The sequence below is a fragment of the Danio rerio genome, chromosome 4 (assembly GCF_049306965.1).
Source record: "Danio rerio strain Tuebingen ecotype United States chromosome 4, GRCz12tu, whole genome shotgun sequence".
Classification (NCBI taxonomy): Eukaryota; Metazoa; Chordata; class Actinopteri; order Cypriniformes; family Danionidae; genus Danio; species Danio rerio.
The window spans coordinates 6,245,138-6,257,896 of record NC_133179.1 but is presented as its reverse complement, the minus strand read 5'-3'; the positions used below and the strand labels follow the sequence as shown (position 1 = coordinate 6,257,896).

The 12,759-nt window shown below is 33.2% G+C and overlaps 2 protein-coding genes across 3 annotated transcripts; both read right to left on the bottom strand.

The window, feature by feature from the left end:
- Positions 1 to 176: 176 nt before the first annotated feature.
- On the bottom strand, positions 177 to 5,920 carry usp18 (ubiquitin specific peptidase 18). Of its 2 annotated transcripts, XM_005164532.6 has the most exons (10): positions 5,453 to 5,920; positions 5,109 to 5,205; positions 4,887 to 5,023; positions 3,283 to 3,362; positions 2,633 to 2,767; positions 2,459 to 2,554; positions 2,124 to 2,273; positions 1,888 to 2,034; positions 1,243 to 1,277; positions 177 to 774 (listed from the first exon to the last, which is right to left on the bottom strand). In XM_005164532.6, the coding sequence occupies exons 1-10, from the start codon at positions 5,529 to 5,531 to the stop codon at positions 717 to 719; spliced, it is 1,014 nt and encodes a 337-aa protein (XP_005164589.2). In that variant the 5' UTR covers positions 5,532 to 5,920; the 3' UTR covers positions 177 to 716. The 2 variants fall into 2 exon arrangements, with proteins under 2 accessions (XP_005164589.2, XP_073803073.1); XM_073946972.1 differs by lacking the exon at positions 5,109 to 5,205 and having other exon boundaries at positions 5,453 to 5,901.
- A 1,541-nt stretch (positions 5,921 to 7,461) lies between these two features.
- On the bottom strand, positions 7,462 to 12,740 carry pex26 (peroxisomal biogenesis factor 26). Its single transcript, NM_199920.1, is given in 5 exon segments — positions 7,462 to 7,773; positions 7,886 to 8,032; positions 9,506 to 9,843; positions 10,616 to 10,762; positions 12,435 to 12,740. Coding segments are annotated over 5 exon segments (942 nt in total). The 5' UTR covers positions 12,641 to 12,740; the 3' UTR covers positions 7,462 to 7,669.
- Positions 12,741 to 12,759: the final 19 nt, after the last annotated feature.

The window sequence follows — 12,759 nt, the reverse complement described above, 5'->3', positions numbered from 1 at the left end:
ACCACTGCGGAATGAACCGCCAACTACTCTGGTATATGTTTTTAAGCAGCCGATGCCCTTCCAGCCACAACACAGTTCTGGGAAATTATCATTACTTAACTACTTTAAGCTTACATTTTTTATTTCTTATTTTTTATAATAAGACTTTTCAGAAATAGACGACAAACAGTGTTATACTTTAAAACATACTTTTTATTTAAGAATATCAATAAACTGCACATTATATGTACTGACAAAATAGTGTAATCTTATACAAAATGCCGTCCTATGTTAACCTATTTTAACATAAAAAATATATGTATCATGAACTGATTTATATCTCAAACACTTGTAGATTTATACACATAAAAATACATGTTGGTCCTATTTTGGAATATTCTTTTTAGCACCACAGAATAAAAGTCGTTTTAAAAATGACAATTACATTTCTGTCAGTGAAGTAAGAAAAAAAAAATTAATTCAAGCTTTTTTTTAAATTAACAACATTAATAGCTTTTTGTCTTGTTTTAAGCATAAATTAAATACATTCTGATACTCTTTTTTCAGAAATCAAGGCATACTGTCATATTGAATCTCATGAAAATGTATCTTTGGAATGTTTAAATAATTGCAAAGGAAAACAAGGCAAAAATTTATAGAAAGGCGGAAATCTTTTTTTGCATTAACTAAGCCATAGTGCTTGCGGAAAACATCAAGGGCTGCAGCCTTCCCATCAGTTATCCAGATGAATCCAAACTCTTCTTTCTGTACAGAAGCAAGTAGGCTGTTTCTCTTCTAAAACAGTACACAAATATTATCATCAAAAACTGGAAGATCCTCCAAAGAAAAGAAAAAAAATGTTAAGGGATAAGTTTAGTTTAGAAACTGTGGAATAAAGTAATTATTTTCATTTAATATGTGTGTAAAAGTATTCTCGCAACTTGATAATATTCCGATTGAACCACTAAATGCATATGGTCTGTTTTTTGCTATACCTTTCTGATTATTGAATAATTCTGTAACCTTGCTGCCTATGGAGGATGAGGGAGTGACATATTATTCATGAATTATTAGTGAATTGTTAATAAAATAGTTTCATTTTTTTAGATGAACTTAGCCTTTAAATCTATGCCACAACAATATTCAAGAAGGCAAAAGTGAGTCCAACCAAAGTCTCTTTAAAAGTATACAAAAGTCTAACCCAGCACTAGCAGGGTGTACCTAATAAAGTGTCCCGTCAGTGTATGTGAAAAACTGAATTACCCTTTATATGTGTCCTGCACATCCTTCCATGTAGCCTAAAACAAATGAATAAAATAATTAACACACAAAATGGCAATATTCAGTGTCTTAAAGGGGTCCTATTCATTAAAAATCTCATTTATAAGAGGATTAAACAGTTGTGTGGCAACAGTGAATATATCCAGCTTCTAAAGGTAAAAATGTATTCATTTTTGTTTTCTATCATCACACTTAATATAAACAGTCTGCTAAAACACTTTGATTGACATTCTCCCTTTGTACGTGTCATCAGAGGGGGAAAGCCCCGCCCATTAGTGATGATCTCTCCTTCCTTAGCAAAGGACGTTAGTCTTGTTTTTGAATCTGCCACTATGCTGACACATAGGCATTTGTAGCTCTTCCCTCTTTTGAAAACAGCACAACCTCATTTGAATTTAAAGCCACAGTCAACAAAATGGTACAGTTATGATCAAAGCCTAAAAGGGGCTTTGAGAGAGGCAAAGAGGAAAAGAGGCAAAATCAAAGAGTTATAAAGCATTATTTGTGGGGTATTTTGAGCTGAAATGTCACATACACACTATAGGGACACTATTTTAGATTTTGTAAAAAGGAGCCTACTAGATCTCCTTTTAATGAATGTAAGACTCAATAGTCTCGATCTCTTACTTGATTCACGCGGCTGTCATTGGCATAATACCACATCTGGTCCTGCGTTTGTCTGATGAAAGCGGTATAATGACCAGACACTGCAGATCCTTTATGAACTATTACTGCAAACAGACTGTAATCAGCCTGAGGAGAATCAGATGCAGCCTAAAGCAAGCATACAAGATAATTAAACCTGCTGCTGCATTAAAATAATATAAGATTATAAGCTATGCATTAAATATATACTGAAATACATTTTCTGATTGTCCTGCAGCAAACACGCTCATCTTCAGTGTTTCAGGGAAGGTGACTTTGCTGTCGAGTTTCTTAATCAATCCATGTTCATTTCTGAATCTTTTCAAGTGGACACACAGAATCTGAGGCAATGAGACAAGTTTCTGCTCCTGCATAATAAAATACAGCATAAAATAAAAACAATTAACTTCTGCATCAAACTGTGAGAAATCTGAATAAAATCTATTTGAATTGGAAATAAAAAAAAAGTTAAATTGTCAGAAATGCTACAATTAAAGATTACATTTTTTAGATTACACGTCTAACTTAATGATAAAGCAAACAAAGTACGTACATAAGCACATGGTTGCTTCTTTTCACAGCGGTCACAGAAAAACTTCTCGCTGACCTCCAGCTTTTGTTTCTTGAAGAAAGATTTGATGCAGCTCTCCTGAAAATTGTGAGATGTACATTAGAGTGTACATAAATTACGTAAAGTAACTTGAATGCATCACTTTTAGATGTTTACCAGGGTGTTTTCCCCTTCATGAATCACCAGAGGAAGGCTGAAATATGAGTTGGGCAATCTGTGAATAAATGTGCAATCCATACATGTCACCTGTGTTTCCACCTCAATCGTATAAAGACTGCTGATTTCCTGAGCCTGGAGGAGTGGAAAAAACATGACATTACCATGGACAATCACATTTTGTACATCACCATGATTTACATGTAATACCCACAAATTTACGTTTTATTTTATTTCATTTATGCTTTAACAACCGTTTATGAACCGAAAAATCCATTCAGCCATAATTAAAACTAGAATCATCTGAAGACTTTATTTAAAGTCTGAAGTTAGCAATAATTAAGTTTGTTTAAACATAATAGTTTAAATTCAAACATGTAATGTACTGTTAATTTCATAATTTATTATTCAGTCCAAAAGTTTTGATTGCGCAGTAAAAAAAGGATCAGTAAAGTGATCCAACGTCAACAGAAGGAACGCCACTTCAAAAGCAGAAGCAAAAGATCAGATTTTTATTGAAGATTATGAAAACAACCAATTTTTTTTCAGTGGATTAACCTGCAGGGATTAATTATTCACCTTAAAAGTGTGAGCTAGCAAAATAAACACAGTATATTTGGATTTCAAGTGGCCTTTAAAAGCAAACCCACCAGCTCATGATCAGGCATCTGCTTCAGACTGAGATTGAGGATCATGTGGAATATTTCATCGGCATCTTGTTGAGTGTATCCTGCAACACAAAAACCAGTGGTGGAAAGAGTATTGAAATATCATATGCAAGTAAAGGTACAATTGCCCAAAAATGTAGCGCAAGCAAAGTAAAAGTATCTGTTGTATCGTTACGCTAAGTATGAGTAGAAAGTAGCCCTTTGAAAAGTACTCAAGAATAGTGAGTATTACTCTGTAAACAACTGATGCATACATATATTCGTTCATTCATTTTCTTTTTGGCTTAGTCCCTTTTATTAAACAGGGATCACCACAGCCAACTTAGCAAGCATATGTTTTGCGCAGCGGATGCCCTTCCAGCTGCAACCCAACACTGGGAAACACCCATACACACTCTCACACACATACACTACAGCACTTCATTCAATTTACTTATAGCACATGTCTTTGGACTGTGGGGGAAACCGAAGCACCCGGAGGAAACCCACACCAACACGGGGAGAACAAGCAAACTCCACACAGAAATGCCTACTGACCCAGCTGAGGCTCGAACAACTGACCTTCTTTCTGTAAGGCAATCGTGCTACCCACAGCGCCACCGTGACACGCCTATTTTAGTCATAATACAGTAAATATCAATCATCAGTGACGTGCAATCTCTGGGTCATTGGGTGTAAAGATTTTAAACATGTTCCTGGACACTTTTAATGCTTCCAGATAGTTTAATGCATTTATAAAGCACCCATGTCTTTCTATGTGCGATTTGATTGGACAGGAATCCCAGGACTGATTTTTCTACTAAGCCAGAGATGCCCAAAGTAGGGCCTGTTGTCCATTTGGCCCACCATACCATCTGAGAGAAGAGTGAGAATGATGGAGAGCGTTAGGGCGAATGCCTTTAACACAGAATTCAGAGGTCATCACCTTTTTTGTTTGTTTTATTGTTTCAATTAAATGTTGTAAAGCGGATTTGTAAAAATGTTACAACAACGGATAGAGAAGACAGAAGACATCGGCAAGCAAATCAAGGCAAAACTAGTGTAATTCGGTTTTAAATTAGATTTAGTTTTTACTGTGATAAGTTCATGATAAAATGTAAAAATTAATGTATTAGTTAATATAAAATTCCATATTAGTTAATATAAAGCAATGTTTTATAGTCATTTTTAAACATTATTAAATAAATTATGAAATTACCCATGGCAACTATATTTACCTTTGGCCCACTAGCCTCGATCAAGTTTGGTTTTTGGGCACCCCTGTACTAAGCCAATCACCGTAAACGAGAAAATAATGACTGCAGACTGAAGGAAAATAGTGGAGTAAAAGTACTGATACAGCATTAAAAATGTACTCAAGGGAAAGTCAAAGTACACATTTATAAAACTACTTAGTAAAGTACAATTCCTGAGAAAAACTACTCAACTACAGTGATTTGAGTATTTATAATTTGCCTGTATTTATAATTTGTTACTTTACACCACTAACGCACTCAATAAACGCACTAATACTACAATAAAACGCGCTCAGAGTGAAATCATTTTAAATGAGCATAACATTTAACTGTGATATTCTGCATACATACTGCGAATGGCGTGACGGTAGAGGCAGTCCAGAAAGCCTTTATGTGGAGCTGGATGTGAAGGGTCCCTCACGGAGAGCAGTGTGTTCCTCAACTGCAATGGGATGTTACTCTGTTCAATTCCATCTGAAGGATTCCATCTTTAACAGTAATCATTATTAAAAGTATTTAGCATGATTTAGCATGGCTGGTTTAAATATGCAACTGATAATGATGCTTTAGTACTTGTTCAGTATGTCCAGCAGTTCAGTTGTGGCAGAAAAGGACTGAAGCAAAGCATTAACACAACAGGATAGACCGTCATTGAAAAGGCCTCTCACTTCTGAAAAACATAATATTTGTTAGGTTCATCTGTAATGTCATTTATATTGTCTATGTGAATCATAAGTATAATCACACTCATACAAAATACATGATCTTTAGTTTTTATTAACTTTGGTTAACCGGTCTGTCAATTAGTCATGTTTATTTCATCTAGCTACTGTGTCCGCTTTAAGTAGCCTGTTTTGTGTGTTTAAATGAAAATAAATCAATAAAATAACATCTGTATACAGGAGTGCTGGACTTACCATAACCCCTGTTAGAGCTCCATGATGAAAAGCGGATGTACCGTCGATGATAAGCCATTTTACTCCAGTAGTCCCCCATTCACACACATATATTGATAGCAAAACCTTCTGTTTTTTTTCTCTTCTTCTGAAAACCTGTTCGTTTAAGTCATATCAAGATACTAGCACTCTCGTTTTACTCGTAGCTACCCAGAGTTTCAGGCAGACGTAAACAGAAACAGCTGATTTTACTTTCACTTTCGTTTCCTGCGTCAGTTTCTGTCACTAACGCGACCGGTGTTATTGTCCTACCTCCCATTCAAAAAGTGGGCAGCACATTTTGATGACGCAATATGTTACCCATCAGATTCTGCTACCAATGTAATTTTCAATGTGTATTAAGTAGTGTGATATGAAGCTAATATCGCCCTAACCTACCTTAATCCCTAATCTCAGAACCATTCAAATACAGTGTTGGTGGCATAATCTGATGGGTAGGATAAAATGTCAGGACACCAGTCTTATTGTTCTACCTCCCATTCAAAAAGTAGGCAGCACATTTTGATGACGCAATATGTTACCCATAAGATTTTGCTACCAGTGTAAACTTTAATGAAGAGTAATGTGATATGAAGCTGTAATAACACATTTATATACAGTGTTGATAGCATAATCTGATGGGTAGGATAAAATGTCAGGACACCTGTTTAACATTTTAAAACTAAATAACTTATATTATTAATAACCCCAGTGATTGAATTAATATTTCAACATATGAGTTTTATTTTTAATGCATTTAAATCAGTTATTTAAGAGTGATAAAATTATCAATAATAAAGTAACACTTGGTTCATTAGCTAATGTATTTACTAACAAAAACAATTAGTAATACAGTCATTACTGTATTGTTTCATCTTTGTTAATGTTAGTTCATGTTAACTCACATTGCATTAGCTAATGTTAACAAGCACATTTTGATTTTAATATTGCATAAGTTCATGTTGAACTATGATTAATAAATGCTTTAAGATTACTCATATTGGTTAATGTTAGTAAATACATAAAATAATATTAACTAATGGAGCATTATGCTAAAGCAGGGGTGTCAAACAGCCCTGCAAAGTTTAGTTCCAATTCTACTTCAACACACTTACCCGGGAGTTTAAAAGCCTGAAAGACTTAATTAGTTTGATCAGGTGTGTTTAATTAGGGTTAAAGCTAATCTGTGCAGGGCTGCAAAGTCTACATTGGATGCACAATACATTGGAACTGCGAAATGCAAAGCAGCATTATTTATGATATTACATAACAATGATTAATATTTTAACAGTATTGTGACAGTTAGGTTTAGGGTAGGGGTAGACGTAAAAAATGCAATTTATTGGGTAATTTAATAGATAACATGAATAATACCCTGTACAACTGTTTTTACGTTACTGTGATGGTTGGGTTAAGGGTTGGGGTGGTGGTAGCAATTAATAAAATACAATTATTGGGATATTTAATACATATTATAAATCATTTTCGTTAACTACCAGCTGCAACCATATGAGCTGTGGCCCTCCAGGAACTGAGTTTAACACCTGTGCTTTAAAATGTTACCAATAATAGTGCAACTTTTTTTGGGTGGTGTTAAATGTTTATTATTGTACATGAAATGTGTATTATTGTAAATTTATTGTTAAATGAAAATGTATTTAGCTTTATTTATTTCAATACATCAATTCCTGCACTGTTGCTTTGTGATCCAGCTGAAAAAATCTACTAAACATTTTTATTTTAGTTCATGTTCATTTCAAGTAATGTACATTTTTATTGTTTTGGTTTTGTTATTTTATTAGGTTACATTACTTTTATTTATTTTAATTTCATCTACAGCCATTTTGTTGAATTTTTCATCATTTCTTCAACATTTTCATTGTTTGTATTCCTTTTATTATCCAAGTCTTACCAATAACACTTCAGTGTGATGTAGAATGAACATCTGTAGAGTTGCAGATGCACATGAACCCACACACATTTAAACCCAATGATATATACACATTTTATTATAGAATTTACATCTAATCTGCATGAATTAATTCCCACCAAGGTAACCATACAATGTTAGTAGGTTATCAGATCATTGATTTATAATGCAAGTAAATGCACCAAAACATGATGACAAAATTAGGATCTATGAAGTATTGAAATGTAGGACGGCACCATTATGTTCCTCTTCTATCTCCAGTAAAACCCTTAACTCCTGTTGTGGGCTTTGTAATAGGGACCGAACATGGTATTAAACATCTGCTGGAGGAGTCCATGCAGTCGGAGCAGCCATGGAAGAGCTGAAGGAAGAGCTGAAGATGGAGGAATATTACAGGGTAATAGGTTACAGTCTATGTAGACGATCATTATAAGTGTAATAATTGAGCATGCACAGCATATAAAAAGGACCAGAGGATGTCTTACCTGGGTCTAAACGAGCGATAAGCAGATACAGCAACATTAAAGCCAGGAAAACTCTGCGTAAAGAGATGGATCTGATTCTCACACTGGCTAATGAGAGACCTCTGGATAATAACTTGATGATTGAGTTCAGCCGCAGGGTCAATCTGCCTGTCAATCACACAAACACATCATCCCATACTTTAGTCTGCTTACTGCCATATCAGCTTCAATGGCTATTTCATGACAAAATTAAATAAATTAAATATACTATCAGTTTATAAATAACATTTTTTTCTGTAATAAGTAAGTTTATAACAATAAAAAAAACCATCATCAGCAATAAATAATACATAATATAAGATACAAAAGATGCACATTTTAATTTTACATGCAGTTATTCACAATTATTTAACAGCACCGTCACATTATGTGTTGCTTGTTTTTAAGTTGTGTACTTTTTAGGTTTTATACTTGGGATTATAAACAAAACATAGCTGTCAATTACTTCAGTCTACAATATTATAAATTTAATAATAAAAAAGGTCAGGTCAGTATTCTCAGCAGTAAATAAATGGAGACCTTTTAAGCAAATGTTAATGTAAGGAAAGTAATTAACTATTTATTCAAAAAAAAATGGATTGTTGGTGATTTTTAATGGCCAGATTGGGGAGCTATACATAAACAAAATAAAATTAAGACCTGTTAAAAAAAGATTTAAGTACTATAGCACACCATTTCAGTAGATTTAAGACTTTTTAAGGCCTGAAATTTGGCTTTTAAGATTTAAGACATTCTAAAACTTTTTAATACCCTGCGGACAACCTGATTAAGCACTGCCTTTTAATCTTAATCTAAACAGGAAAACAAATTTTGCCGAAATATGAAACAACGATTTAAATCTAAGTAATAAATGTTTTTATTTCTGGAAAACTATTGCTAATTTTTCCAAATATACAATAATTAAATCTAAATTATTCATAGTTTATAATATACTTTATAATTGCTATACAATTTTTTCCTAGTCTAAGTGATTTGATCTGATATTGACCTGACACAAAAAATCCCCATACAAAATTGATACAAATTTGTATAAAACCCAGTATGCCAGGGTCATCTGACCAATAAGAGCAGATTTAAATCCTAATAGGAGTAGATTCAAACCCTTGTAGAAAAGACCTGATGCTTTACTGTATATTATAAGAAAACTTATGACCTTCTATGGCTGTAAATCTATAGTGGAAGATCTGAAACAACATTACAAACCTGTAAAATAGCAGCATGACCTCAATAATTATTAGCCCCCAGTATATTTTTCCCAACTTCAACCTTCAAGTTAATGTAATCAGAGAAATCATTGTATAACAATGGTTTGTTCAGTAGATAATTGAAAAAAAAATGTTTAAGGGGGCTAATAATATTGACCTTAAAATGTTTTTTTAAAAACTAAAAACAGCTTTTATTCTAGCCAAAATAAAACAAATAAGACTTTCTTCAAAAAAAACTATATTATAGGAAATACTGTAAAAAAAAAAATCTTTACTCTGTTTATCATCATATGGAAAGTATTTGAAAAAGAAAGAAAAATTCACAGGAGGGTAGTAAATAATTATGACTTCATCTGTATGTATAAAAGAGAGTCACCTTGTTTTGACACACTAGACGTTTCCATCACATCTACAGAGTCTGAATTTGTATTAGACGATGATGATGATGATGATGATGCATTTTTCTGATTTTGATCATCTACTAAACTTCGAGCTGCTTGTCTCTGTTCATCAGTAAACGCCACCAGACCCACATCGCTCTCTAGCATCTCCAGAGCTTCAGTCACATGACCCATCGGCAACAGTATGTGGAGGAAATACAGCTCAGCCACAGTGCTGAATCCTGACTGGCTCGCGTTACCAGAGCAGTGCAGCCAATCACAGACTGCCTCTTTCATCACGGCCCGTTCACCCACTTTCACATAAAGCAGAATGCTGTGGAAAATAATTAGCATTAGGAATGATGTTAAACTGCTTTATATTGTTATTTCGCTAACACTTTAGTTTAGGTCACAACTCTGGCTATTAACTACTAGCTTATTACCATATGATAATAAAGTACACATCAAATTAAAACTAACCATATTGATTGTCAATTTATATTGCAAGTTTTGTGATGAAAAAATCATCTGTCATTAAGAGAAAAAAGTGTCAGTGCTTGTAATCTAAATTTAAAATCTGAAACTGCGCTTCCTGTTTGTTTTCAGTTCAATTCTGGATATTGGAGGGGCGTGGTTAAGTATATTAGCCACGCCCCTCTCGCTGTCAGTTTTGACAACAAATAGAAATGGTGAGGAGGAGGAGGAGTCTGATAGGCAGTAATAACTCTTCTAAAACGCCTTTTCCCCAGCTTCCTGAATGAAATGCCAACTTTACTACATCCAATCAGCTTGCAATAGAAAAAAAACAAGCCACGCCCCACTGTTTTCTCATTTAATATTCCATTACTATAACTGCATAATTGGAAAAAACAGTCATACCTCCCAGTTTATGCAAACATTACCTGTTCATTAGTTGTCAAAGTATGATAAAGCAGCCTGCTGCATCCCTAATCCTACCCAAAACTCTAACTTCTACCTTACTCTTAATAAACAGCTAGTTATTAGTAGTTTATTAAGCTAGTTGTGTTAGTAAATGATTTTTAATACCATAATTTGTGACTGAAACTAAAGTGTTTCCAATATTTTCTACTGTTTTTTCTTCTTACCACATTTGAATAATCTTGGCAGGGATGTTCTCGGTTTCTCCATACTGCTGTAACACCCAAGACAAGACTGTACGCCATTGATTGAGCTCGGCCAGAGCCTGAACACCTATTATAGTGAATGCAGATCTCAGCTCGGCATGTTTAAAGCTGTGGGGGGGGGAATGGAGCATGAGATGTATGATACTTACAGTAAATACACAATTATAAAACAGTGTCTCAGTATAGCTGAATTAAGTTATAAGATTCAAAAATAGCTTTAAAACACAGCCCTGCACAAAGGTTGTTAATAAAAGTTCGATTAAACTGGATTAAAGTTGTGACACAGATATCTGTTTTGCTCCTATAAGTATTATTTTTGGGATTTTTTTTTCAATAATTACAGTTTAAATTGTAAGAAGAATCAAACCAAATTTAAGAAAACGTTTTTAATTATAATTTAATGATATTTTAATGTCATTTTAGTAAACTAACGTGGAATTTAATAAGTTTCATTAAATATTCAATTCATGTTTATTTCTAAAGAGCTTTTACAATGTACATTGTGTCAAAGTCGCTTAACATTGAAGTTCTAGTAGGCCAGAATTGAGAGTTGATTTTATATACATATATATATATATATATATATATATATATATATATATATATATATATATATATATATATATATATATATATATATATATATATGTGTGTATATATATATATATATATATATATATATATATATATATATATATATATATATATTACACTTTATAATCAATACTTATGAATGAAGTAATAGGAAAATAAAGAAATAATCAATATTTATGCATAATGCATTAAAACACTTACTAAAATATTAATAAAAATTTAACATCAATAATTCAGTGTATATCAGGTGAAATATTTCAATATTTCTTACATTTCTACCACGTTATAAGCTTTGAGAAACCCTGCCATGCTAAAATACTGATATTATTATGATATTATTTTTTTAATTTTTGATTTTGTTTTACAAATAATGTACACAATAACCCCAGGCAAAATTATCAGTTATTATCAGTAAGCGCTTGATGGATATTCCAACATCAATTTTGTCATGTAATTTGTAAACATTAAAACCTTCAGAATAATCAGGAGGGGAATTAATCAATACTTATGGGTAATCCATTAAATTTAAAACACATAACATTACTAACACATATATTTAAAAATATATTTATCAATATATTGAAGTGAATATCCAAAGAAACATTTAAATATTTCCTTTACATTTTGCCACTTCATGAGCTTTGAGAAAGCCTGCCATACTGAAATACTATAAATATATGAAGTTGATAGATTATTTATTAGTAATTATATATTCTTCCCAGAGATGGGTCGCAGCTGGAAGGGCATCTGCTGAGTAAAACATATGTTGGATAAGTTGTCGATTCATTCCGCTGTGGTGACCCCAGATTAATAAAGGGACTAAGCCGAAAAGAAAATTATATTATTCATTCATTCATTCATTTTCTATTCGGCTTAGTCCCTTTATTAATCTGGATTGTCACAGCGGAATTAACCACCTCATAATATATTAAGATATAATAACTCGAGGCAAAATGATGGTATTGGTAAGCACTTAAAAGATTTGTCATGTAATTTGTAAACATTAAAGAAACAGAACAAAGTATATACATAAACTCAAATTAAAGAAGTTAAAGTATATAAAACAAACTAGATCATTTTAAATTCATAATGTACTAATAAGATATAATGATCCCAAGCAAAATGATCAGTTATTGTCAATAAGATGAAGAGTAAGTTACCACCAACTAATATTTTGTTAACTCACCAACTCTCCTCCTGCTCTGCAAAAGAGTCCAAACTCTCAAGCCCTTTCTCGCAGGTGGCAAGAGCAGCATGGAAGTCTTTTTTTACCATTAAATACTCAACAGCAGCGTCTACCAGTGCGGTTAGCGGACAACCCGGAGGGCTGACCAGCCGAACCGAGCCCGAGCCGCGACCGCCTGCCGGAGAGACGGACGAACTACTCCTCATGACGGTCTCTAGTAGCGCATTACAGAGCTATTACCAAAATATGGTGTCAATAATCATGTCTTTAATTCGTTTAAACATTACACGTGGATTAAGTCCGTTCTGTAAACACAACAACTTTC

What these genes read in the sequence shown, in the direction of transcription:
- usp18 (XM_005164532.6), bottom strand. Translation starts at nt 5,531, where the DNA reads ATGGGGGACTACTGGAGTAAAATGGCTTATCATCGACGGTACATCCGC. An exon ending in GAGCTCTAACAGGGGTTATG is followed by an intron (nt 5,206 to 5,452) that starts GTAAGTCCAGCA and finishes TATGTTTTTCAG; the next exon opens with AAGTGAGAGGCCTTTTCAAT. An exon ending in AGATGCCTGATCATGAGCTG is followed by an intron (nt 2,768 to 3,282) that starts GTGGGTTTGCTT and finishes CCACTCCTCCAG; the next exon opens with GCTCAGGAAATCAGCAGTCT.